Raw genomic sequence first — 25282 nt, 5'->3', positions numbered from 1 at the left:
AAGTTATAGCTATATAGTTAATGTTAATAGCTCCGGTTTTGATATCGGTTAAATTCCGGATTTGGTGTCGGTGTAATTTTGGTTTTGATTCCGAAATTGAAGCCGGTTTGATTCCAGAATTGAAGCCGGTTTGATTCCGGAATTGAAACCGTTTTGATTCCGGAATTGAAACCGTTTTGATTCCGGAATTGAAACCGTTTTGATTCCGGAATTGAAACCGTATTGATTCCGGAATTGAAACCGTATTGATTCCGGAATTGAAACCGTTTTGATTCCGGAATTGAAACCGTTTTGATTCCGGAATTGAAACCGTATTGATTCCGGAATTGAAACCGTATTGATTCCGGAATTGAAACCGTATTGATTCCGGAATCAATGCGGTTTGGTTCCGGAATCAATGCGGTTTGGTTCCGGAATTGAAACCGGATTTATTCCAGATTCAATACGGAATTAAAACCGGATTGATTCCGGGATTTTTCGGAGTGTAAAAAGATTCCGGAATTCCGGTAAATTCCGGATTTGACATCGTCAAATACCGGTTTCGGAATTTTCCGAAAACCGCCATCCCTAATCAACGGTGGGTGGACGGGAAAAAATTGTAAAGGAAGCGGCTGCAACAACGGTTGAAATAACACCAAGGGTAGCATCATGGTCCTTCGAACCACCGTACTCAGAGCAGGAACTGTCGCTGGAGGCCAAACAACAAAACCGGTGGATTTGTCGCAATTTACACGGTCTCCCCTGGAGTCATGGAGTTACGTCATACAACAAACTGGAGGCATGTTTATCTCAAGCCGTCCAAGGATACGAACGGGTGTTTTGTAAAGGCGAAGAAAAGTGTTTTTTTCTCTTAAATATAATTCACCGAGAAGTTATTGACTTAAATGGTGTGGGGTGTCCCAAAGCATCCGATATCGACGAGGATGGACCCATGATCACGTGTTTGGTGGGTCATAAGACAATATTTAAAAATGGGAAATATGTGTGTGCCCTATCTAAATGTATACTTTACTCTGAATGGGTGTATAAACACCAAGATGACGTATATTCACAAATAGATTGAAAATAAATAAAAATTCACATATTGTTGTTTGAAATAAAAAGAATTCTAAGATTTGATATAATATTGGTATTTTGATTAGACACATTCGGGGTTGAAGCACATGCTTTTCAAGTTTAAAAAGTCACGTGGGGTTTGACGTGTAGTGGGAAATACAATCTACGCAGGGAGTTGGTGGAAAATACCACAGACTCGGTGCCAAGTCAACGAAACCCGGGGAAATCGTACAAAGATAAGCCAACTAGTATAAAACGGGGTTACATGAGTGAATAGATCACTCTTCAAGATGTTCCTCTGCGAGAAATGTACAGCTTCCTTTACATGTAAACGGAGCCTAGATCGACACACGCGCAGTGTACACGGTAATGTAAATTTTAATTGTAACTTCTGCGGTAAAGTATTTACGCGTCGGGATATTTTGATTCGCCACCAACGGAAATTTAACCACGACGAGCCCGGGGTAAACTTAAACCCCCCGCGGGGAGCGTCACCACAACCCGGACCGTCGCACCGTATTACCCCGCCAAATTCTCCCGTAAAGAGGGCCGCTTCACCCACGTTGGTGGGAATACCAAAAAAGCGTCGAGTGGAAAATGGTAAGTTTATATTTAATTTAAATGAAAAATACGACTTGATTCGGAAACCCTACCCTCTCCAGTTGAAAAATTTACATTAAATGTATGTTTAGATCCGGATAACCTACTCTCACAAGATGACGAAGGACTTAACACTTTTATGGAGAAATGGGAGGATGAACAAAAGGAGTACGAACTCTCGTCTCAAGATGATGTTGGGCTGGACGAGTTCATGACCAATTGGGAGGTTCAACAAAACGCGGTTAACCCACCTGAACCGGAAATCGAGGAAATAAACGCGCTCGAGGACGCGATTTTTTCAGCTCGACTTACTTCGCCGGAAGGGGTTACAGACCCCGTATTGTTCTTAAATGAACACCGTGATAAACTGCAAACGTACCTCAGAAACAAACTCTCGGAAAAAAGAGGAAAAAAATGGTACATGGTGGTGCGCGCGCGATACACACGGGAACTCGGGAATACGGGTACAGACGTCGAAACTAGTCCGTACTTCCGCGGCTTCACACACGCAACTTTGACACCGGATGTTATACCCCGACAGCAAGACTTAAGTCGGGAGAAAATAGCTGAAAGTATGAACAATTTCGAATCGATGGGAAGTGGCTGGGTTTTGGACCGTATTCTATACGTCCAAATCAACATCATCCAATATCTACCCCTTGTTGGTGGAACCTATTTTCAATTACCACCCGTAATTGAAAATAAAAAAGCGACAGTGAACGTTATCCCGGAGGACCCACTTGATAACAAGTGTTTCTTGTGGTCAATCTTGGCAAAACTACACCCGGCGATGAATACACCTAGTCGAATCACTCATTATAGACCATATGAGAATGAACTGAACGTGTCCGGCATTACATCCCCCTTCGAGTTGGACTCATATAAACTTAAGACCTTCGAGGAAAAGAATAACCTCTCCATCAACATTTTCGCGTATGAAAAGGGTTACTTTACCCGGTATGTGAGTGAGAAAAAAGGCCCCGAAGCACGACAAATTGATTTGCTTTTGGTTTCAAACGGTGAATCAAAACATTATGTTTTGATCCGACACCTTAGTCGCCTTCTAAGCGACTTCACGAAACACAACGGAAGAGACTATTATTGTCGGTATTGCTTGAAGAGAAGCAACATGGAAGAAGTACACAATAACCATGTGCGAGAGTGTAATGTGCATGATCCACAACGCGTTATCATGCCTCACGATAAACCAGTTTTAAAATTCGAAAACTTTGGATGGAATCAAATGGTAATATACGAAATATGTTTTATTTTAACGTGGAATATATCATAATATTTGTTACATAAACAGGTTCCATATATCATCGTTGCTGATTTCGAATCTCTTCTACCAAAAGTCTCAACGTGTCTGCCGGACTCGTCACTGTCGTCAACTACGACATTAGCGCTACATGTAGCGTGTGGGTTTTCATACGCTATTGTCGGTCCAACTGGTGAGTTCAAAACCGTGAATCACGTGTCCTATTATCTAACATATTTGATTATTCGCAGGAAATCTCGTCAAGCATGAGACGTACAGAGGGGGAGATGGAGCTTTGAAATTTCTGAAAATGCTTTTGGGTGAAGCCGAGGATATCGCCGAAGTGTTGTAGGAAAAAATTCCCATGCAACTTTCTGCGGATGAAGAAATCGCATTCCAAACTTCAACGCGCTGCTACGTTTGCGAGGAAAAATTCATTGGAAAGATGGTCAAAACACGTGACCACGACCACTACACCGGAGTGTATAGGGGGTGCGCATGCCAGAGTTGTAATCTGAAGTTAAAAGCACCTAAATTCATCCCAGTCGTGATGCATAACTTGAGCAGGTAATTAACCATAATCGATAATTATAACTGTATGTTAACTACGTAACGCCAACAGATACGACGCCCACCTTATCATGCAGCAAATCGCCCTGATAAGAAACAAGAAGATTGACTGTATCGCGTCCAACATTGAAACGTACATTTCATTCACACTAGGGAATTTACGTTTTGTGGATAGTATTCGGTTCTTACCGGCGTCACTCGAGACACTTGTTTTGAATGTGGCGAAGGGTGGACCAGCGAAATTCCCATTGTTGAACTCTGTATTCAACCCAGACGAGGTCAAGTTACTTCTTAGGAAGGGTGTTTACCCGTACACCTACATGGATTCTGAGAAGCGCTTTGACGAGAGGCAACTACCGCCAATTGAGTGCTTCCACAACGACCTCACGGACGAACCCTTGGCCCAGGAAGATTACGCCCACGCTCAAAACGTGTGGCAATCTTTTAACATACAAAATCTGGGAGGGTATCACGATCTGTACGTGTTGTCCGACACACTCCTTCTAGCCGATGTGTTCCACAATTTCCGCAAAATGTGTATGACATCCTATCGACTCGATCCAGCCCATGCTTATACCCTACCAGGTTTTGCATGGAGCGCCGCCCTTTGTAAAACGAAGGCACGCTTAGACCTTCTTCTGGATGAGGATATGCACCTATTCATCGAAAAGGGGATTAGGGGAGGTGTCTCGATGATAAGTCATCGGTTTGCAGCAACCAACAACAAATATCTGGAATCACACGACGAATCGAAGTCTAGTAGTTACATCTGCTACCTTGGTAAGAAATTTTAGATTAACATCGGCGAAACAAACTAATAACTAACATTCATAGATTGTAACAACTTGTACGGTACTGTCATGTGCGACGCCCTACCGGTGAAGAACTTCCGATGGATTGAACCAACTCCGGACTCTGAAACCGAAATTCTACGTTGTTCCGACACCTCACCAGAAGGTTTCATAGTTGAGGCGGACCTCGAATACCCGGAGGACTTGCACAACGATCATAACTCTTACCCATTGGCACCAGAATCAATGACAATCAAACCCGAGATGCTCTCCGAATTTTCAAAGGACCAGATGACCTCGCTCAACATAAAAATCAAGGAATCGCTGCCGAAATTAGTCCACAACCTTTTCAATAAGAAACGATACGTCGTTCACTACCGTAACATGAAGTATTACGTATCAAAGGGGTTAAAAATCACGAAGATTCATCGGATTTTGAAGTTCGAGCAGGGTGCCTGGTTGAAGGAATATATTAACTTCAATACGGAGAAAAGAAAACTAGCAACAGACGATTTCGAAAAAGATCTATATAAATTAATGAACAATGCCGTCTTTGGTACGTAATTAACTTAATTTACAAAATTTAAAAAAATAATAAAAAAAAAATAAAAAAAAATAAAAATAAAAATAATTTTTCAGGTAAAACTATGGAAAACTTGAGAAATAGTCAGGATTTCAAACTAGTTACAACACCAGAGAAGGCGGTTAAAAAGGCCTCATCTCCCGCCTTTGAGAAGTTTACCATCTTTCACAATCAATTGGTCGGTATTCACATGACTAAAAAGAAGTTGGTCCTAAACCGCCCCATCTACACGGGGTTCGTTATTCTGGACTTATCTAAACTTCTGATGTACCAATTTCATTACGATGTAATCCAGAGACGAGATATGGGGAGAGCGCGAAATTACTTTTCACAGATACTGGTATGAGGTTTTTAAGGTGTTTACCCGATTTTAAACTAATCCATCTTGTAATTACAGACAGCCTCACGTACTGCATCGAAACCCCCGACCTATACGCCGATTTCGCCGCCCAAGCGGACATGTACGATTTTTCTGGTTACCCTCGCGATCACCCGCTTTTTAGTGATGCGAACAAGAAAAAACTAGGAAAATTCAAAGACGAGCTAGATGGTACACCGATCGAACAGTTTTGTGGTCTAAGACCCAAAATGTACAGTATATTATCTGCAAAGGGTGAGAAGAAGACTTGTAAAGGTGTATGTAAGCGTGTGGTCAAGAAGAATGTTCGCCACGAACAATACCGCGACTGCTTGTTTAATCGCGAGTTGACTGTAGCGTAAATGACTCGAATCGTGAGCAAAAAACATGTTTTAACAACGGTGAGACAGAATAAACTATGTCTTAACCCTTGCGACGACAAGAGGTTTATTTTAGATGATGGTGTTTCTACACTCGCCCATGGTCATAAAGATACAAAATAAAAAATTTAAGACAAACTTATTGAGTAATTCTTATACATATATTCCACAATCATACGATCGTTTACATTTTTGTTTGTAGAGAATCTCTCTATTATTTTATACAATTTAATTCCCCGACAATGTTGCAATCGGGTTTCTTTTGGGGGGGGGTAGAATATTTTCCCATGGCGCCCTTTTCCGGGGTTTTACCCTCACAAGATAAATTCATTTTTAAACTTTCACCGCACTAGAATTGAACTGATTTGAATTCCGAGTTTTTATTTTTCTTCTAGATATCCCTTATCTTATCTTAGTGTTGTGATAAAATTGAACTTCTCGAAAGTTCCAGCGTCACTGGCGCCATCGCCTCCCCCCTCGCACCGCTCGCACCGCATGCGGTACGTGCACCGCCCCTGCCTTCCACAGTGCTTGGGGTGGGACTCTCTTATGAACCCTACTGCCGTAGCACCCACCAGTGGATACAGAGCCATCTCGGTTCCCCGCGCCAGTTCCGGCTACACAGTACTCGAATCCGGTTCTCCTTACGAATACATCGTTCGACGATAAACCCCGATTCTCAATGAACTTAATTCTAATTGACTTTCACCTTCTGTATAAACGCGACTAACTAGAATCGTATCCATCATAAGTTTGAAATAATTGCATTCATTAGTTCGACACTTAACAATGCCTTACTGAGAGCTTCAATTGCAAGCTCTCAGTAACCAGTGTTTTGAAACTTACGGACATATTTAAGATAAACTTATGGATGGTTCAACTCAGTACTGATCCGACTTTGCTCTTGGTTGTTGAAACCCAAAGCTAACGCGCATTTTAGGGTGGAATGACTTTTCTGGACTCTTTTATACGTAGTTAAAGGATAAATTAACTAATTATTCGAATGTTCATGTTTCGTTGTATAACAAATACCTCTCGGTGTATTGTACTATTTATATCGCTAAAAGTATTTTGAATAAAAAATTTCTTCCCAAATATAAAATGATTTTTCTTTTGTCATAAACTATGATGAAACTTTTAGGCATAGTTTTTCCATAGGATACTGCCATTTTAATATGTTTTTTCATAGACATTTTATTGACTTCAAGCTGGCAAAAGAGATAATTATCTTTTGATCCAACGAAATCCATAAGATGCCGCCACACAACAAGAACTTCATCATCGACAACCCCCATTATTTCTTCTCCGTTTCCATTAGAACTGAAGTAAACAAGATTAATGGTTCGAAAGGGTATAATATTCACTCATGCCTCAAATTGAAAGTAAGCCTCGTAGGCTCGGAAAATAAGGTGAAACACGCAAAGAGTTTCCAAAGACTGCGTTTTTAATTGTTTGCCTGGGTGCACAAGGAATGGGAGAATCGATCCCCACAAGCTAATTTAAACTCGCCATCCAAATAAGACTGCCGATTAATAACTACTAGGCCTAGTGAGCGCACACTTGAGAACGGACTGAAATAGATGTCTTTGATAAAATATTTCAGAAGTTTGGAGATTTAGTCTTACATAATAACTACACGGACTACAATGAAAAATTGAGAACTAATCTTCGGACTATTGAGTCGACAACAAACTGCAACTTCTTTAACGGATGTAATTCTTAAGCATTCAAATGTAAAATACTTTCCTACTTAGAATGAAGTATAAGTGCATTCAAGTTGGTTTGAGCGTCCTGGTTTGTTGCTAATGCTAAACAATAACTTCTGTACAACAATTCCGTCATTCAGTGTAATCTCAAACCCTACCAGGATACCTGATGTCATTTTAAATATATATTAAAACGCATCAAAAAGTAGTGACACTAAAAAGAAGTTGCTTAGCAACGAACGACAGCAAAGGTGGACGCGTCAACGATTTCGAGATAAGATTTTCCGCTAAAAGAAAGGTAGAACCATTAGCCATACCCTAATTCTTTCTTAACGTTTCAACGAGGTACAATATTGACTTATGCCACAAATTAAAAGAAACATACCAAAAAGCAAGCTTGTAAAACAATATCAAACGCGTAAAAGGGTTTTCTTAGGTTTTCCGTCAAATTTTTCGCGTTGCGCAAACGGCGATCTCTAAAAGCTAAATTATACACTCAATTCTGGCTATGTCGAAGGACGGCGCAACTTGATAAGGAAAAAAATACCTAAATACATTGAATTTTTGCTACTGGTTCTAATTCAAGATTGCGTCGACTACAATTAATAATGCCCAAGGAAACAGCAAAATATTACAACGCACCCTTCATGAAAGTAAGTTTAAAGCATTTCATGATTTGCTACTGTTCAAAGATAATGTTACTAGTCCAATCATGAGGACTAAGATAATTCACTAGATTACGTTCAGCCCTCGACTTTCATACGCTTCGGCATATTACGTTATATTTTTCCCCAGTTATCGCCACTTGTTTATTTGAATGAACAAGGAGAGAAAACTGGCTACATGATTAAATTTCTGAATGTTCTACAAACATTCGACAATATCAAGTAATTTGCGTAGAGTTAGTGGTGCTTTTATGGTACTCATAATAACCAGAATCATGGAAATGTTTTTCAGCGTTACTCTTATCCCGAATGTAGACAAGTTTGGGGGAGCGAAAGTTAATAATTCTTGGAACGGACTTCTGGGAATGCTCCAAAGAAATGTATAACTCCAAATAAATTCTGAAACAAGAATTCTTTCTCGATACTAAGAATATGTTAACATGGCTTTAGCTGCTTTGTAACAAAATTATACCAGATGATTTTACGGTTTGGGGTTAAGGGCTGATGTAATGTAAATAGCACACTTTGTCATTTTACACTGGTAAATTCTTGTGAACATAATTAGGGCGCACGTGATTCGAAAATAAGAAGCTTTGAGTCCTATATGGAGATTAATTGTTACTTAACATAGAAGGATTAGTTTAGAATACGAGTCTTACCATACTCTTAAAGAAATAGACTTAGTTCTTGGTCAACTTCTTACAACAATAATTGAGTAAACGTTTTCAATACACAGGAGGCAGATTTTGCGATATCTCCTTTGGCATTAGCCACTGCTCGTTTCAATACCTTTGCATCTTCGTACCCATTTATGTTTTCTAGAACCCAAATTCTATTCGGAACAAATCAATCAAATGAAAACGATATTTTCTCAGTTGTCAATAAATGGGTAACTTTTCTTTACTATTTTCCACAAAAAAATGTAGTCTAAGACATAAAGTTTCACTTTCCTAAAATTTATGAGTGTTAAGTATTGATATAAATTGTATCTAGATAATTGCGGGGTCCGTAGGTGTTATGCTGCTGATTTACATGACGGGGAAACTAAACTCTAAACATGGCAAAGTCAAATCCAAACTGCCATTCATGTTTTTGTTGCAATGCCTTCTGGGAACGAGTAAGTAATGAAGCAACGGTATGATCAACTCAAATTGAAATTAATTTCATTTTCAGGTCCCCAAAGTTTGAATTGCAACGGAGTTCCTCGTTTTCTTTCTGTCTTGTGGAGTCTGGCGTCGTTCGTTCTATTGGTTTTCGTATCCTCGGAAATGACGTCACAGTTTTCAAGAAAATCGGAAGCACTTCCCTTCGACATACTCGACGATGTGTTTCACTTTCCCAATGCGAAACCTTTGCTGCCAAAAAACTCAGCAATTACCAGTTTAATTCAGGTCAGGTTAATATAAGAATTACACGTAAAATTCTCAATCGGTTTAAAATGGATTTTTTTATTTCTTTTATTATCGATATAGGAAAATGGCTTGATCAACACGGCATATGCGGAAGTAATAAAGCGAGCAGACGCGATCCCAGATTCGTGTTACCAGACAATTGACATTTTGATGGAAAACGACGATATTCATTCAGGAATTGAAAATCGAGAAAAATTTATCATTTTTACAGATGCTTTTAACTGGAATATAATCAGGACTCGGTACGCAAAGACTGGAAGTTGCAAAATGAAACTAAGCCAGCCTTTAATGATAGCGTACGGGGTGTTGTATTTCAAACAAAACATTTCGCAAACGCTAATCATGACCATCAACAAAAGGTTAGTGCCCCCTTCGATGTTATTTTGTTTAAGGTGGAGTTAATTTAATCATATTTGTCAGGTTGCGCCAACTGATCGAGGGCGATTGCTTCGAGGATCTGAACCCGTCTTTGAAGAACGAAATGCATCCCTGTCAGAAACCGGAAACCACTGATTCGTTCGTCGTCATCAACGTCTCCGCTTTCATGGTCATTTTCCGCGTTTGTCTCTTCGGATTCTCCGCATCCTTCGTAACTGTCGTTCTCGAAATATACGTTGAAATGTTGATAACTTAACATGGTAGCGCCTTAGTTCATCGGTGTCATTCCTTTAGACAGACATTTATCCTTTAAAAAGTACTTAAAGGAAAGCGCGGCTCCGTTGATGCCCCTTATAGATGGCTTTTCTGCAACACACTGGCTAAGCTTGCTAAAGCCTAGTTAAGTCAAAGGCAGGAGCCAATGGGAACTAGTGCATTAGGTCTGATTGTTTCCTGCCTTTGTCAAGGTAAAATTCGAGTCCAGAAGGTTAGCCAGAATGCCAGGGGTGATCATGGAGCCGCGCTTTCCTTTAAAACATACCAAATCGATGTAGTGTACACATAAACGTATCCATCACCTACAAAATCGCTTTTAGACCATTCTCTGGTATAATGAATATTTTTAACAAAGTTTGCACAAGTAAATAGATAAAATTAGGCAGCTTCATGGTCCACCACAAAAATTCATACAAAAAAACAAGAGTTTCATATAAGGTCCTTCAACTCAATTGCTTAGAAGTTCAGAGAGTGAAAAAAAGGGGGAAAGCAAAATCAAATGGGCTAAAGAAGACACTTCAGTCAAACTAGGGTGTACTGGCGTATGTAGTCTCTTCAGTGTATTGGATTGGACTATTTATATCACTAAAAGCATTTTGAATAAAGAATTTCCTCCCAAATATTAAGTGATTTTTTATCACAAACTATAATGAAACGTTTAAGCTTAGCTATATTTAAATGATACCAATTATTATTGTTCTACGTTTTTTAAAGATATTTTTGCACTTTTAACTTACACGAGAACATCATTTCTACGGTAATCATAAGATGCCGGCACACGCCAAGAACTTTATCATCGACAACCCAACTAATCTATAGCCATTATAGCTGTTCTTTTACCATTAGAACTGAAGTAAAGAACTTTAAAATTTCGAAAGGGTAGGCCTATTATATTCACTCATGCCACAAATTGAAAGTAACGTCGTAGGCTCGGAAAATAGGGTGAAACACGCAAAGAGTTTAATTCTTCGCGTCGGTGCACTCGGAATGGGAGAATTTAATTTAAACTCACAATCAAATGGTACTGCAGTTAAACATCTACTAGCGAGCACCAACTTGAGAACGAACTAAAATAAATGAGTTTTTGAAAAATGCTTAATACGTTTGCAATTTCGGAATTCTTTCTTTCATAACTGCACCAAGTACAATAAAAAACCGAGAACTCATTTAAGTATAGTAAAGAGTTCAAAACCAACTCTTATTAAATGTATCAGTTTATCATTAACTATTTTAACAGTTTTGTTCTTGACACCGACTTCAACACTCCTAGAGCTGGGAGACTCCATATTCCGTTTTTTTGAGAGGTTTCAATACAAATTGGGTCCATGGGTTGGTTCTCGGCAAGGATTAGATTAATCAGGTTTCAGCATGTGTGTAAGAAGGAGAAGGAAATGAGGTTTATTTGGGAGGTGACGGATGGAGTGTGGGGGTCAAGTCACCTCCGGCGGACACGGGACAGTCAGCACCTATAGGGTAGGATCGCCGACATGTGTCCTATTCCCTCAAACTTGGCTTACCGGAGTGCCCACACACCCGGCTTCGTTTCTGTCGGAACTCGGAAACGGGAAATAAATTAATGATAGTCTGAAACTTTTGAGGGCGCCAGAATATTCCCAAAAATGTAGCCCCTCCCTCATATTATGAAAAGTATGACTTCATATTGCCATCGTTGCCTTGATTCAACGTTCATATAGTATCCTGAATTCGTTCTTGATTGAAGTAAATAAAATTTAAATGTAAAATACACGCGTCAAATATTATTGCGACACTAGAAAGTGGTTGCTTAGCAACTTACGACTCGAGTTCCCACAAAGGTCGACACGTCATCGATCCCGAAATAAGATTTTCCTCTCAAGGAAAGTAGGACCATTATCACTGCTCTGATGCCTTCGCTACGTTAGAAATCTTTAATATTACTTTTATGGTTTCAACGGGTTTGAATATTCACTCATGCCCCAAATTAAGAGTGACATAACAAAACGAAATCTCGAAAAACAATATCAACGGACAAATGGGTTTCTTAGAAATTATTCACATTATACGCGTGGGTGCTCGCGTTGTGCGAGGAGCATTCCCAAAAAGAATAGTGCACGGTTGCTATGTCGAAGAACGGCGTAACTTGAGAAGGGATTAAAATACCCGAATACATTCTATTACTTTTAATTTTTTTTGCAAAGGGTTCTCCAACGAGTACATTGAGAAATTAAAAGTCATAACAATGCACGAGGAAACAGCAAAATACTATAGAGCACCCTTCATTGCAGTAAGTTTACAGCATTTCATGATTTGCTACTGTTCAAAGATGATGCTACTAGTCCAATCGCGAGGTCTTCTTTGAGATAATATAATAATTCACTTAATTATGTCCGGCCGTTGATTTACACTTCAGATGAGTACGTTGTATTTTAGCTACATCGTAGTATACGATGAGGCTCTTAGTTTGACCCGAGCCGTAGTACTAATAGTAGTAGTAGTGGCCGGGGTTGTCGCTTTCATTATCGTAAGATTTTAGCTTAAAAGGAACTCTATAGTACCTCAAACCACAAATAGATATAACTGAGCTCGGCTCGAGATTTTATTTTAATTAAAATTTTTTCACGGCGCACTTGGGAATTGAACCCGTGTCGCTGGCGCACCGGTTTGACACGCTACCACTGAGAGACATTCGAGTTTTGATCCTCTAGTCTATCTCTAAAGTGTCGGGGATAGGGGGATGGTACCTCTCTATCTGTGGGGTCGGACACTTCTGATTTTCTTAGGGTCTTTGAATTTTTTCTTTTTAATTATGTCTTAATTAAATAGATAACGATGTGGCTACTATTAAGGCTCTTGGGCCATATTTCTTTTCAGTTTTCTCCATTTGTTTTTTCGAATGAACACGGAGAGAAAACTGGATACATGATTAAATTCCTCAATGTTCTACAAATATTTGACAAAATCACGTAACTAAGCGTTACGTTATTAGTCTGCTTTTAAATTTTGTGTAATAACAGCAATCAAGGAATGATTTTTAGCGTTACTATTATTCCGAATGCTGATCAGTTTTTGGGAGCGAAAGTTAATAATTCTTGGAACGGACTTCAAGGAATGCTCCAAAGAAATGCATAACTCCAAATAAATTCTGAACCAAGAATTCATTCTCGATACTAAGAATATGTTAACATGGCTTTAGCTTCAATAGAACGATATTACATGGTTTGGTTTTAAAGCACACTTTGCCATTTTATTGCTAAATTTTTGTGAACATAAATAAGTAGCTATGAGCCCTATAAGGTGGTTAATTTTCTCTTAACATGGGAAAATTTGTTTAGAATGCGAGTCTTGCCATATTCTTTTAGTAATACGAGTTATTTCATGGTCAACTTCTTTCAATAATAATATTTATGGTAACGTTTTCAATACTCAGGAGGGAGATTTTTCAATATCTCCTTTGGCATTAACCACTGATCGTTTCAATGCCTTTCCATCTTCGCGCCAATTTTTCATTTCGAGAACCCAAATATTATTCGGAGCAAACCAATCAAATGAAAACGATCTTTTCTCTGTTGTCAATAAATGGGTAACTTGTCTATATTAATTTCATATAATTTTGTAGTCAAAGACATCAAGTTTCACATTCCTAAAGTTTATCAGTCAACAGGATCAAGCTCTCTATTGTAGACTAATATGAATGTGCAAAAATATGTTTAGTGTGGTTTATAAATTTATCCATGTTAAAGCAGTTGACTTATGTGTTTATATTTAATATATCTAGATAGTTGTTTTGTTCATCGGTGTCGCTCTGCTGATTTACATGACGGGGAAACTAAACTCTAAATATGGCAAAGTCAAATCCGAACTGCCCATTATGTTTTTGTTGCAATGCCTTTTGGGAACGAGTAAGAAGTTCCAGAGCAACGATATACTCATTTAAAAAGTTTTCAAAACTAAATCAATTTTTTCTCAGATCCCCAAAGTTTGAATTGCAACGGAGTGTCTCGTTTTCTTTCGGTCTTGTTGAGTCTGGCGTCTTTCGTTCTATTGCTTTTCGTATCCTCGGAAATGACGTCGCAGTTTGCCAGCAAAAAGGAAGCGCTCCCCTTCGATACCATCGACGATGTATTTCACTTTCCCAATGCGACGCCTTTGCTGACGAAAAACTCTGCTTACTTCAGTTTCATTCAGGTCAGGATAATATAAGAATTTACGTGTCAATTTCTCATTTGTTATAGGCCTAAATAAGCTTTTTTTTTAATTTCTCTTATTCTCGATTCAGAAAAATGCGTTAATTAACACGGCATATGCGGAAGTAATGAAGCGAGCAGACGCGAACCCAGATTTATGGCATCAGACATTTGACGCTTTAACTGAGAACAACGGCATTCATTCGGAAATTGAAAAAAGAGAGAAATTTTCCATTTCTTCGGATGTTCTTCACTGGAATATTATCAAGGCCCGGTACGCAAAGACTGGAAGTTGCAAAATGAAACTAAGCCAGCCTTTAATGATAATCTACGGAGTGTTGTATTTCAAGAAAAACATTTCGCAAACTCTGATCAAGACCATCAACAGAAGGTTCGTGACCCCTTAAAAGTTCCATTGTTTACGGTATTACTAATTTCAGCTTATTTGTCAGGTTGCTCCAGTTGACTGAGGGCGATTGCTTCGAGGATCTGAACGCGTCTTTGAAGAACGAAATGCATCCCTGTCAGAAAATTGAAACCCCCGATTCGTTCGTCGTCATCAACGTCTCCGCTTTTTTTCTTTTTTACTTCTGTCTTTTCGGATCCTTCGCTTCCTTCGTCACTCTCGTTCTCGAAATATACGTTCACATGTTGAAAGTTAACATGCCAAGGTCTTAGCCTATTAGACCCATTAGACCAACATTACTCCATACAAAAAAAGTATACCAAAAAGAACAGTGTCTTCAAAACCACATCCAACACTCCTGTTCACTGAATGTTTTCAACTACTGCAATAGCTAATAGATGTAATTCGGCCCCCACAAAAATATCATTTAATGTAACTGAATTTTGGTTGACAAATAGCATCATCAACTATCGCGTTTGCAACAAAAGAAGACAATTTTTCTTTCGTCGCTTAATCAGTGTTTTCTTCGCGCGTCACTTGACTAGACCATCAGCATAATATCAATCCACTGTCGAAGTTAATATCGTGACAAGCTTGGAAAACTTGTGACATTAAACAAAGTTCACTCACTTAGTAAGAAAGGACTAACGTGCCAAGAACCATCAAAAAATAATTGATCACGGAGTAATGTTATTCCCCGAAGGAAAGGTAGAACCATTATCTCTCTAGTTTCCATTAGAACTTTGGAATACAACCAACGAAATTTAATGGTTTCGACACGCTATAATATTCACTGTTCATGGAAATCAAAAAGTAAAACCTACAAAGCAAAAGCTCGGAAAGAGTTCGTTTCCTCAAGCTGCGTTCAAAATTTGTTGCCTTGGGTGGACGCGGTTTGCGAAAATCAATCTGGCAAACTATTTTTAGCTTAAACTGCCCAAAATACCCGATATGTCACATCGGTAAATATATTCTAACTCGGGTCAAAAAGTAATGAGACTAAAAACGAACGTCTCCAGTTACCCCAAAAGTTGACCCCTTTCATCGATCCCGAAATAAGATATTCGTCGAAAGAGAGCTGGGACCATTATCCTTTCTCTTCAAAACTTTGGAAAACAACATTAGAACTTTCACGTTTTCAACGGGGTACAATATTCATTAACGCCACAAATTAACAGCAATATTCCAGAGCGGAAGCTCGTTAAAGAAGTCCAAACACGCAAAGAATTTTCTTCGAATTGCCCTTCAAATTATTCGAGAGGGTGCTGGTGTTGCGCGAGAATAGATCCAAATAAAGCTTAGTCCTGTAGAATAAGTCAAAATTGTATTACGGATTTACATAAGATACGAGCGCGTGCACTCTTAAAACGAGAAAAAAACGAACGAGATTGAAATGTGAAAGATAAGCGCGTGAAGTTTTAAAAATAAAACCGTTACTTTTGAGTTTGAAATGTTTGTGTTAAGACGTACGAAACAAAACCTAATAAATTAATTGTAACTGGAGCCTTGTGATCTTTACTACCCTACAAAAGCATTATAGTCCTAAACGCAATAAAAACACTGCATTGTTGCCATGTTGCAGTACGGTACAACTTGAGAAGGAACGAAATCACTTGATACCTGACGTTTCACTCCAATTGGTTCTTCTACAAGACTGCGTCGACTACAATGAGAAATTAAAAAGTAAAAATAGTGAACGTTGAAACAGCAAAATACTATAGAGCAATCTTTTTAAGGTAAGAACAGAATTTCATAATTCACTAACTAAGATTATGTTCGGCTTTTGACTCTCATACACTTCGCTGTGTAATGTATATTTTTTACCAGTATTTGCCATTTGTTTTTTCGAATGAACAAGGAGAGAAAACTGGCTACATGATTAAATTCCTGCACGTTCTACAAACACTCGACAATATCAAGTAATTAAGCATAACGTTAGTGGTTTGTTTTTATGTTTGTCGTAATAACCGCAATCATTGAGATCTTTCTCAGCGTTACTCTTATCCCGAATGCGGATGAGTTTTGTGGAGCGAAAGTTAATAATTCGTGGAATGGAATGCTAGGAATGCTGCAGAAAAATGTAATACGACTTAGTTCTTGGTCAACTTGTACCAATAATAATTAGGTAAAACGTTTTGAATAAACAGGAGGGAGATTTTTCAATAGTACCTTCGTTGTTAACCACTGATCGCTTCAATTCCTTCGCATCTTCGCACACATTATTAAGCTTGAGAATCCAAATATTATTCGGAACAAAAAAATCAAATGAAAACAATATTTTCTCTGTTGTCAATAAATGGGTTACTTGTCTTTCTTAATTTAAATAAAAATTGTAATCAGACGATTCCCTTTGCCAAAGTGTACAGATAAAGCTTTCAAATAATCGTAGATTAAGATGATATGCAAAAATATGTTTCGTTTTGGTTTGAAGCAGTTGATGGGTTAATATTCAATATATCTAGATAATTGCGGGGTCTCTTGGTATCGTTCTGCTGATTTACTTGATGGGAAAGCTGAACTCTAAATATGGCAAAGTCAAATCGGAACTGCCCTTCATGCTTTTGTTGCAATGCCTTCTGGGAACGAGTAAGAAGTAATAGAGTAACGCTATGTACATTTCAAAACTAAATTCAATTTCATTCCTAGTTCCACAAAGTTTCAATTGCAACGGAGTTTCACGTTTTCTTTCGGTCTCGTGGAGTCTGGCGTCTTTCGTTTTATTGCTTTTCGTATCCTCGGAAATGACGTCGCAGTTTGCCAGCAAAAAGGAATCACTCCCCTTCGACACCATCGACGATGTATTTCACTTTCCCAATGCTAAGCCTGTGTTGACCAAAACGATGCAATTTTCAATTTTATTCAGGTCAGGTTAATATAAAAATTACGCGTCACTTTCTCATTCGTTAAATAGAAGTTCTTCAAGGTTCTCTTCGTAGTTTCAAAGAAATGTTGTTCAATTTCTTTTATTTTCGATGTAGAAAAATGCATTGATTAAAGCGTCATTTGCGGAAGTAATAAAGTGAGCAAATGCGAACCCAGATTCGTGTTATCAGACAATTGGCACTTTAATGGAAATTGGTGAAATTGATTCGGGAGTTGAAAATCGAGACAGATTTATAATTAATACGGATGATCTTCACTGGAATATAATCAAGGCCCGGTATGCAAAGACAGGAAATTGCAAAATGAAACTAAGCCCGCCTCTAATGAAAACCCACTTGGTGCTGTATTTCAAGAAAAACATTTCGCAAACTCTGATTAAGACCGTCAACAGAAGGTTCGTGTCTCCTATTGATTCTTAAGGTTTATAGTGAAATTTATCATCTGTCAGGCTACGACAACTGACCGAGGTTGTTTATGGTTAACTAATTTCACCATATTTCTCAGATTGCGCCAATTGACCGAGGGTGACTGTTTCGAGGATCTGAAGAATGAATTGCATCCCTGTCAGAAACCGGAAACCCCTGATTCGTTCGTCGTCATAAACGTCTCCGCTTTCATGGTCATTTTCCGCGTCTGTCTCGTTCTCGAAATATACGTTGACATGTTGCAAGTTTACACAGAAACGCCTTAGCTTATGGGTGGCAGCCCTTCAGACAAACAATACTCCTTCAAAAAATAATGTATTAAAAATATCCATCACCTACAAAAGCACTTTCTAACCATTGTCCTGTTCACTGAATATATTCAACTACTGCAACAGTTAATTAATAAAAACTGTCATTGTAGACAAAGACGGGAAAGTGTAAAAAATAAGTGTAGAAAATGAATTGCCTGAAGTACTGCTATTAAAATGTTCACTTTTGTAGACATGATCGTAAAACATCGATTATTTTAAAAAATTCTTATCTTAGTTTTTCACCAAATTTTCATTCAACTCAAAATATTTTTCTACATTATTTACACAAGAATTTTGCTCCATATAGTAGTTCCAGAAAAAAATGGTATCATTTTTTAAGGGATACTGGCTTGATACTAGGTTTCACTTTTGACTAACATTAAGGTTCAAATACTCCAATTTTTATATTTTAAAATTGAAAATATTGCCAAGCAGAAAATTACAAAGGCCGTTTGACTGTGATGTAGCTATTAATGTCCAAAATATATTTTGGGAGCTATACATCACGTTAATTTTGATTCTTTTAAAACTTTCAAAATAACGACTACGATTTGTTAAGCTTTCACACATTTTTTTTTCAACCATTTTCTGACTATTTTATTCTCCTTATAGGACCGAATACTCAAAACTAATTGTAAATTTTTGATGTAAAATAAAATGTAAACGCGTACTACTTTTAAAATGATGCACATGTTTCATGACAAAATATTTCGACTAAAGTAATTTTGGTGAAAAAAACTAAGATAAGAATTTTTTCAAATATTCGATGTTTTATGATCATGTCTTCAAAAGTGAACATTTTAATATCTGTTACTTCAGGCAATTCATTTTCTACACTTATCTTTTACACTTTTCCGGCTTTGTCTACAATGATAGTTTTTATTAATATCTGTTACTTCAGTCTTAATATTAATTCAAATTGTTCAGAAACCTTAGAAGAGTAAAAGTATTAGGGCATTGTGCATACGCTTTTGAACTAACCAACCATCTATTATAAACTGTCATTCTTGACTGCTTTACTTGACAATGAAAGTCCGGTCTAACTCAAATTGCGTCCCGTCATTTTCACATGCAAATAAAGAGGAAGCAGTACATAGTTATACCACAAAAAGATTCCGTACACCTGAGCACCAACACATGTCATATACTTATCAAGTTCAATTACCAGTCGTCGGTAATCTAGCTTAAATACCAGTCGTCGGTAAGCTAGCTTAATTACCAGTCGTCGGTAAGCTAGCTTAATTACCAGTCGTCGGTAAGCTAGCTTAATTACCAGTCGTCGGTAAGCTAGCTTAATTACCAGTCGTCGGTAAGCTAGCTTAATTACTAGTCGTCGGTAATCTAGCTTAATTACCAGTCTTCGGTAATCTAGCTTAATTATCAGTCGACGCTAGTCTAGCTTAATTACCAGTAGTCGGTAATCTAGATTAATTACCAGTCGACGCTAAGCTAGCTTAATTACTAGTCGTCGGTAATCTAGCTTAATTACCAGTCTTCAGTCATTGTTCAGAAACCTTAGAAGAGTAAAAGTATTAGGGCATTGTGCATACGCTTTTGAACTAACCAACCATCTATTATAAACTGTCATTCTTGACTGCTTTACTTGACAATGAAAGTCCGGTCTAACTCAAATTGCGTCCCGTCATTTTCACATGCAAATAAAGAGGAAGCAGTACATAGTTATACCACAAAAAGATTCCGTACACCTGAGCACCAACACATGTCATATACTTATCAAGTTCAATTACCAGTCGTCGGTAATCTAGCTTAAATACCAGTCGTCGGTAAGCTAGCTTAATTACCAGTCGTCGGTAAGCTAGCTTAATTACCAGTCGTCGGTAAGCTAGCTTAATTACCAGTCGTCGGTAAGCTAGCTTAATTACTAGTCGTCGGTAATCTAGCTTAATTACCAGTCTTCGGTAATCTAGCTTAATTATCAGTCGACGCTAGTCTAGCTTAATTACCAGTAGTCGGTAATCTAGATTAATTACCAGTCGACGCTAAGCTAGCTTAATTATTAGTCGTCGGTAATCTAGCTTAATTACCAGTCTTCGGTAATCTAGCTTAATTATCAGTCGACGCTAATCTAGCTTAATTACCAGTAGTCGGTAATCTAGACTAATTACCAGTCGACGCTAATCTAGCTTAATTACCAGTCGTCGCTAAACTGGCTTAATTACTAGTAGTCGGTAATCTAGACTAATTACCAGTCGACGCTAATCTAGCTTAATTACCAGTCGTAAACTCACCTTTATTGCTACTGTCTCTAAGGCAGTTGGTAACTTAATATATATGTGTGGGGTCCTTTTCCAACTTAACTTGTTAGCTATCACAAGCTTAGGTCCCCTTGTTTTTTAGCCACTACGAAAATTGGACCTAATAGCCTTAACCGTGCTAACATCATAAACTGACTCTTATTCTTGCTAAAATTTCGCAGATTGGATTGGTTTTGAAAATATGAAGTTAAACATACTTAAACTTAAATTTAATTAACGAAAATTGGAAAGCTGAAAACCAAAATACCAGGCTTTCGTTTAAAACCGTTTTCTAGTCAAACAATCGAATAGTTATTGCATTACGGCTTCCACAAAATGGTTATTTGTAAAATATTTTCCCAAGTTATTTCTATGGAAACATTGCGAGGTTTTCGTCAAAATCTATGATAATTTTTATTGAATTGAAAACCACCCTTAGCAACTTCATTTGTTTATAAAATAAACTATTAAATGGATCTCTTTGAAATTTTAACCATATAACTAGGGCCCGAATTGTAGTTTTGTAGATTTGTTTCAAAACAGTTAATACCGAGGGGATAACCATTAGCGTTTTCAACGTACACCTTACTAAATATTTCTCAGTACTACGAATATATTACGAAATTCTTGGTACTACAAATAATACACGGTACTACGAATATACTTCCAGATATTACACGATAATTCCTCATACTACGAATATACTTTAAAATATTACGCCATATTTCCAAATATTAGGGGATAATTCTAAATATTACGCCATATTTCCAAATATTAGGGGATAATTCTAAATCTTACGGAATAATTCTAAATATTACGGGATACTTCGAAATTACACAATACTACGAATATACTTGCTTTTTCAACCAATTATTTCCAATATTACACCAACTTTGAAGGTACTACACAGTCAAAAATTTAATTCCCTTCGTAATAGGTCTAAAGCACTAGAGATAAAACTGAACGACGCGTTATTATAATTTACTTATAAGGTTAAGATAACTGATGTCATATTCTGTACACCTGCTAGTTGCAATATTTCTATACTATACACTCTTCGAAAACCATTTTTATGGTATTCTGCAAAAAGTTTGGTCCGTCCGGGAATTGAAACCGGGACCACTCGCACCCTAAGCGAGAATCATGCCCCTAGACCAACGGATCATGTACGTAACTGAAACATGGTCAACTCATAGTCCAACCCTGTAATAAGTTGCATTAAAATAGTCACTACACTACTTCATCGAAAAGTTGTGTCCGTCCGGGATTTGAACCCGGGACCACTCGCACCCAAAGCGAGTATCATACCCCTAGACCAACGGACCATGTATATAACTGAAACATGGTCAACTCATAGTCCAACCCTGTAATCAGTTGCATTTAAATAGTCACTAGATTATTTCTGCAAATTTGGGTCCGTGCGGGATTTAAACCCGGGACCACTCGCAACCTAAGCGAGTATCATACCCCTAGACGAGCGGACCATGTATGCAACTGAAACATGGTCAACTCATAGTCCAACCCTGTAATAAGTTGCATTAAAATAGTGACTACACTACTTCATCGAAAAGTTGTGTCCGTCCGGGATTTGAACCCGGGACCACTCGCACCCAAAGCCAGTATCATACCCCTAGACCAACGGACCATGTATATAACTGAAACATGGTCAACTCATAGTCCAACCCTAAAATCAGTTGCATTTAAATAGTCACTAGATTATTTCTGCAAATTTGGGTCCGTGCGGGATTTAAACCCGGGACCACTCGCAACCTAAGCGAGTATCATACCCCTAGACGAGCGGACCATGTATGGAACTGAAACATGGTCAACTCATAGTCCAACCCTGTAATAAGTTGCATTAAAATAGTGACTACACTACTTCATCGAAAAGTTGTGTCCGTCCGGGATTTGAACCCGGGACCACTCGCACCCAAAGCCAGTATCATACCCCTAGACCAGCGGACCATGTATATAACTGAAACATGGTCAACTCATAGTCCGACCCTAAAATCAGTTGCATTTAAATAGTCACTAGATTATTTCTGCAAATTTGGGTCCGTGCGGGATTTAAACCCGGGACCACTCGCAACCTAAGCGAGTATCATACCCCTAGACGAGCGGACCATGTATGTAACTGAAACATGGTCAACTCATAGTCCAACCCTGTAATCAGTTGTATTTAAATAGTCACTAGATTATTTCTGCAAAAGTTGGATCCGTCCGCGATTTGAACCCGGGACCACTCGCACCCTAAGCGAGTATCATACCCCTAGACCAACGGACCATGTATATAACTGAAACATGGTCAACTCATAGTCCAACCCTGTAATCAGTTGCATTTAAATAGTCACTAGATTATTTCTGCAAATTTGGGTCCGTGCGGGATTTAAACCCGGGACCAGTCGCAACCTAAGCGAGTATCATACCCCTAGACGAGCGGACCATGTATGCAACTGAAACATGGTCAACTCATAGTCCAACCCTGTAATAAGTTGCATTAAAATAGTCACTACACTACTTCATCGAAAAGTTGTGTCCGTCCGGGATTTGAACCCGGGACCACTCGCACCCAAAGCCAGTATCATACCCCTAGACCAGCGGACCATGTATATAACTGAAACATGGTCAACTCATAGTCCAACCCTAAAATCAGTTGCATTTAAATAGTCACTAGATTATTTCTGCAAATTTGGGTCCGTGCGGGATTTAAACCCGGGACCACTCGCACCCTAAGCGAATATCATACCCTAGACCAATGGACCATGTATGTAATTGAAACATGGTCAACTCCTACTCCAACCCTGTAATCAGTTGCATTAAAATAGTCACTACATTACTTCATCGAAAAGTTGGGTCTATCCAGGACTTGAACACGGGACCACTCGCATCCAAAGCTAGTATCATACCCCTACACCAACGCACCATGTATATAACTGAAACATGGTCAACTCATAGTCCAACCCTGTAATCAGTTGTATTTAAATAGTCACTAGATTATTTCTGCAAAAGTTGGATCCGTCCGCGATTTGAACCCGGGACCACTCGCACCCAAAGTGAGTATCATAGCCCTAGACCATCGGACCATGTATGTAACTGAAACATGGTCAACTCATAGTCCAACCCTGTAATCAGTTGCATTATAATAGTCACTACATTGCTTCATCGAAAAGTTGGGTCCGTCCGGGATTTGAACCCGGGACCACTCGCACCCAAAGCGAGTATCATACCCCTAGACCAACGCACCATGTATATAACTGAAACATTGTCAACTCATAGTCCAACCCTGTAATCAGTTGCATTATAATAGTCACTACATTACTTCATCGAAAAGTTTGATCCGTCCGCGATTTGAACCCGGGACCACTCGCACCCAAAGCTAGTATCATACCCCTAGACCATCGGACCATGTATGTAACTGAAACATGGTCAACTCATAGTCCAACCCTGTAATCAGTTGCATTTAAATAGTCACTAGATTATTTCTGCAAATTTGGGTCCGTGCGGGATTTAAACCCGGGACCACTCGCACCCTAAGCGAATATCATACCCTAGACCAACGGACCATGTATGTAATTGAAACATGGTCAACTCCTACTCCAACCCTGTAATCAGTTGTATTAAAATAGTCACTACATTACTTCATCGAAAAGTTGGGTCTATCCGGGACTTGAACCCGGGACCACTCGCACCCAAAGCGAGTATCATACCCCTACACCAACGCACCATGTATATAACTGAAACATTGTCAACTCATAGTCCAACCCTGTAATCAGTTGCATTATAATAGTCACTACATTACTTCATCGAAAAGTTTGGTCCGTCCGCGATTTGAACCCGGGACCACTCGCACCCAAAGCTAGTATCATACCCCTAGACAATCGGACCATGTATGTAACTGAAACATGGTCAACTCATAGTCCAACCCTGTAATCAGTTGTATTTAAATAGTCACTAGATTATTTCTGCAAAAGTTGGATCCGTCCGCGATTTGAACCCGGGACCACTCACACCCTAAACGAGTATCATACCCCTAGACCAACGGACCATGTATATAACTGAAACATGGTCAACTCATAGTCCAACCCTGTAATCAGTTGCATTTAAATAGTCACTAGATTATTTCTGCAAATTTGGGTCCGTGCGGGATTTAAACCCGGGACCACTCGCACCCTAAGCGAATATCATACCCTAGACCAACGGACCATGTATGTAATTGAAACATGGTCAACTCCTACTCCAACCCTGTAATAAGTTGTACTAAAATAGTCACTACATTACTTCATCGAAAAGTTGGGTCTATCCGGGACTTGAACCCGGGACCACTCGCACCCAAAGCGAGTATCATACCCCTACACCAACGCACCATGTATATACCTGAAACATTGTCAACTCATAGTCCAACCCTGTAATCAGTAGCATTATAATAGTCACTACATTACTTCATCGAAAAGTTTGGTCCGTCCGCGATTTGAACCCGGGACCACTCGCACCCAAAGCTAGTATCATACCCCTAGACAATCGGACCATGTATGTAACTGAAACATGGTCAACTCATAGTCCAACCCTGTAATCATTTGTATTTAAATAGTCACTAGATTATTTCTGCAAAAGTTGGATCCGTCCGCGATTTGAACCCGGGACCACTCGCACCCTAAGCGAGTATCATACCCCTAGACCAACGGACCATGTGTATAACTGAAACATGGTCAACTCATAGTCCAACCCTGTAATCAGTTGCATTTAAATAGTCACTAGATTATTTCTGCAAATTTGGGTCCGTGCGGGATTTAAACCCGGGACCACTCG

At 38.8% G+C, this 25282-nt stretch overlaps 2 protein-coding genes and 1 non-coding gene across 3 annotated transcripts; 2 read left to right on the top strand and 1 right to left on the bottom strand.

Moving 5' to 3' along the window:
- Positions 1-1346: 1346 nt before the first annotated feature.
- On the top strand, positions 1347-3266 carry LOC149640670 (uncharacterized). Its single transcript, XM_089850684.1, has 4 exons — positions 1347-1656; positions 1749-2902; positions 2966-3107; positions 3166-3266. The coding sequence occupies exons 1-4, from the start codon at positions 1347-1349 to the stop codon at positions 3264-3266; spliced, it is 1707 nt and encodes a 568-aa protein (XP_089706810.1).
- A 94-nt stretch (positions 3267-3360) lies between these two features.
- LOC149640669 (uncharacterized) lies at positions 3361-5734 on the top strand. The gene is made up of 5 exons (XM_089850683.1): positions 3361-3481; positions 3537-4264; positions 4319-4831; positions 4915-5198; positions 5256-5734. Exons 1-5 carry the CDS (start codon positions 3465-3467, stop codon positions 5382-5384), a joined length of 1671 nt encoding a protein of 556 aa, XP_089706809.1. The 5' UTR covers positions 3361-3464; the 3' UTR covers positions 5385-5734.
- A 15994-nt stretch (positions 5735-21728) lies between these two features.
- TRNAP-UGG (transfer RNA proline (anticodon UGG)) lies at positions 21729-21801 on the bottom strand. The gene has a single exon. It is a non-coding gene; the product is annotated as a tRNA-Pro (tRNA).
- Positions 21802-25282: the final 3481 nt, after the last annotated feature.

This window comes from Phalangium opilio, unplaced genomic scaffold, assembly GCF_054372755.1.
Source record: "Phalangium opilio isolate 3A_F unplaced genomic scaffold, DU_Popi_V2 ptg000093l_1, whole genome shotgun sequence".
Lineage (NCBI taxonomy): Eukaryota > Metazoa > Arthropoda > Arachnida > Opiliones > Phalangiidae > Phalangium > Phalangium opilio.
Note: the sequence above shows the minus strand (reverse complement) of the source record. Positions and strands in the feature narration are given on the sequence as shown.

What these genes read in the sequence shown, in the direction of transcription:
- LOC149640670 (XM_089850684.1), top strand. Translation starts at nt 1,347, where the DNA reads ATGTTCCTCTGCGAGAAATGTACAGCTTCCTTTACATGTAAACGGAGC. An exon ending in AAAGCGTCGAGTGGAAAATG is followed by an intron (nt 1,657 to 1,748) that starts GTAAGTTTATAT and finishes ATGTATGTTTAG; the next exon opens with ATCCGGATAACCTACTCTCA. An exon ending in CGCTATTGTCGGTCCAACTG is followed by an intron (nt 3,108 to 3,165) that starts GTGAGTTCAAAA and finishes GATTATTCGCAG; the next exon opens with GAAATCTCGTCAAGCATGAG.
- LOC149640669 (XM_089850683.1), top strand. An exon ending in TAGTTACATCTGCTACCTTG is followed by an intron (nt 4,265 to 4,318) that starts GTAAGAAATTTT and finishes TAACATTCATAG; the next exon opens with ATTGTAACAACTTGTACGGT. An exon ending in AATGAACAATGCCGTCTTTG is followed by an intron (nt 4,832 to 4,914) that starts GTACGTAATTAA and finishes ATAATTTTTCAG; the next exon opens with GTAAAACTATGGAAAACTTG.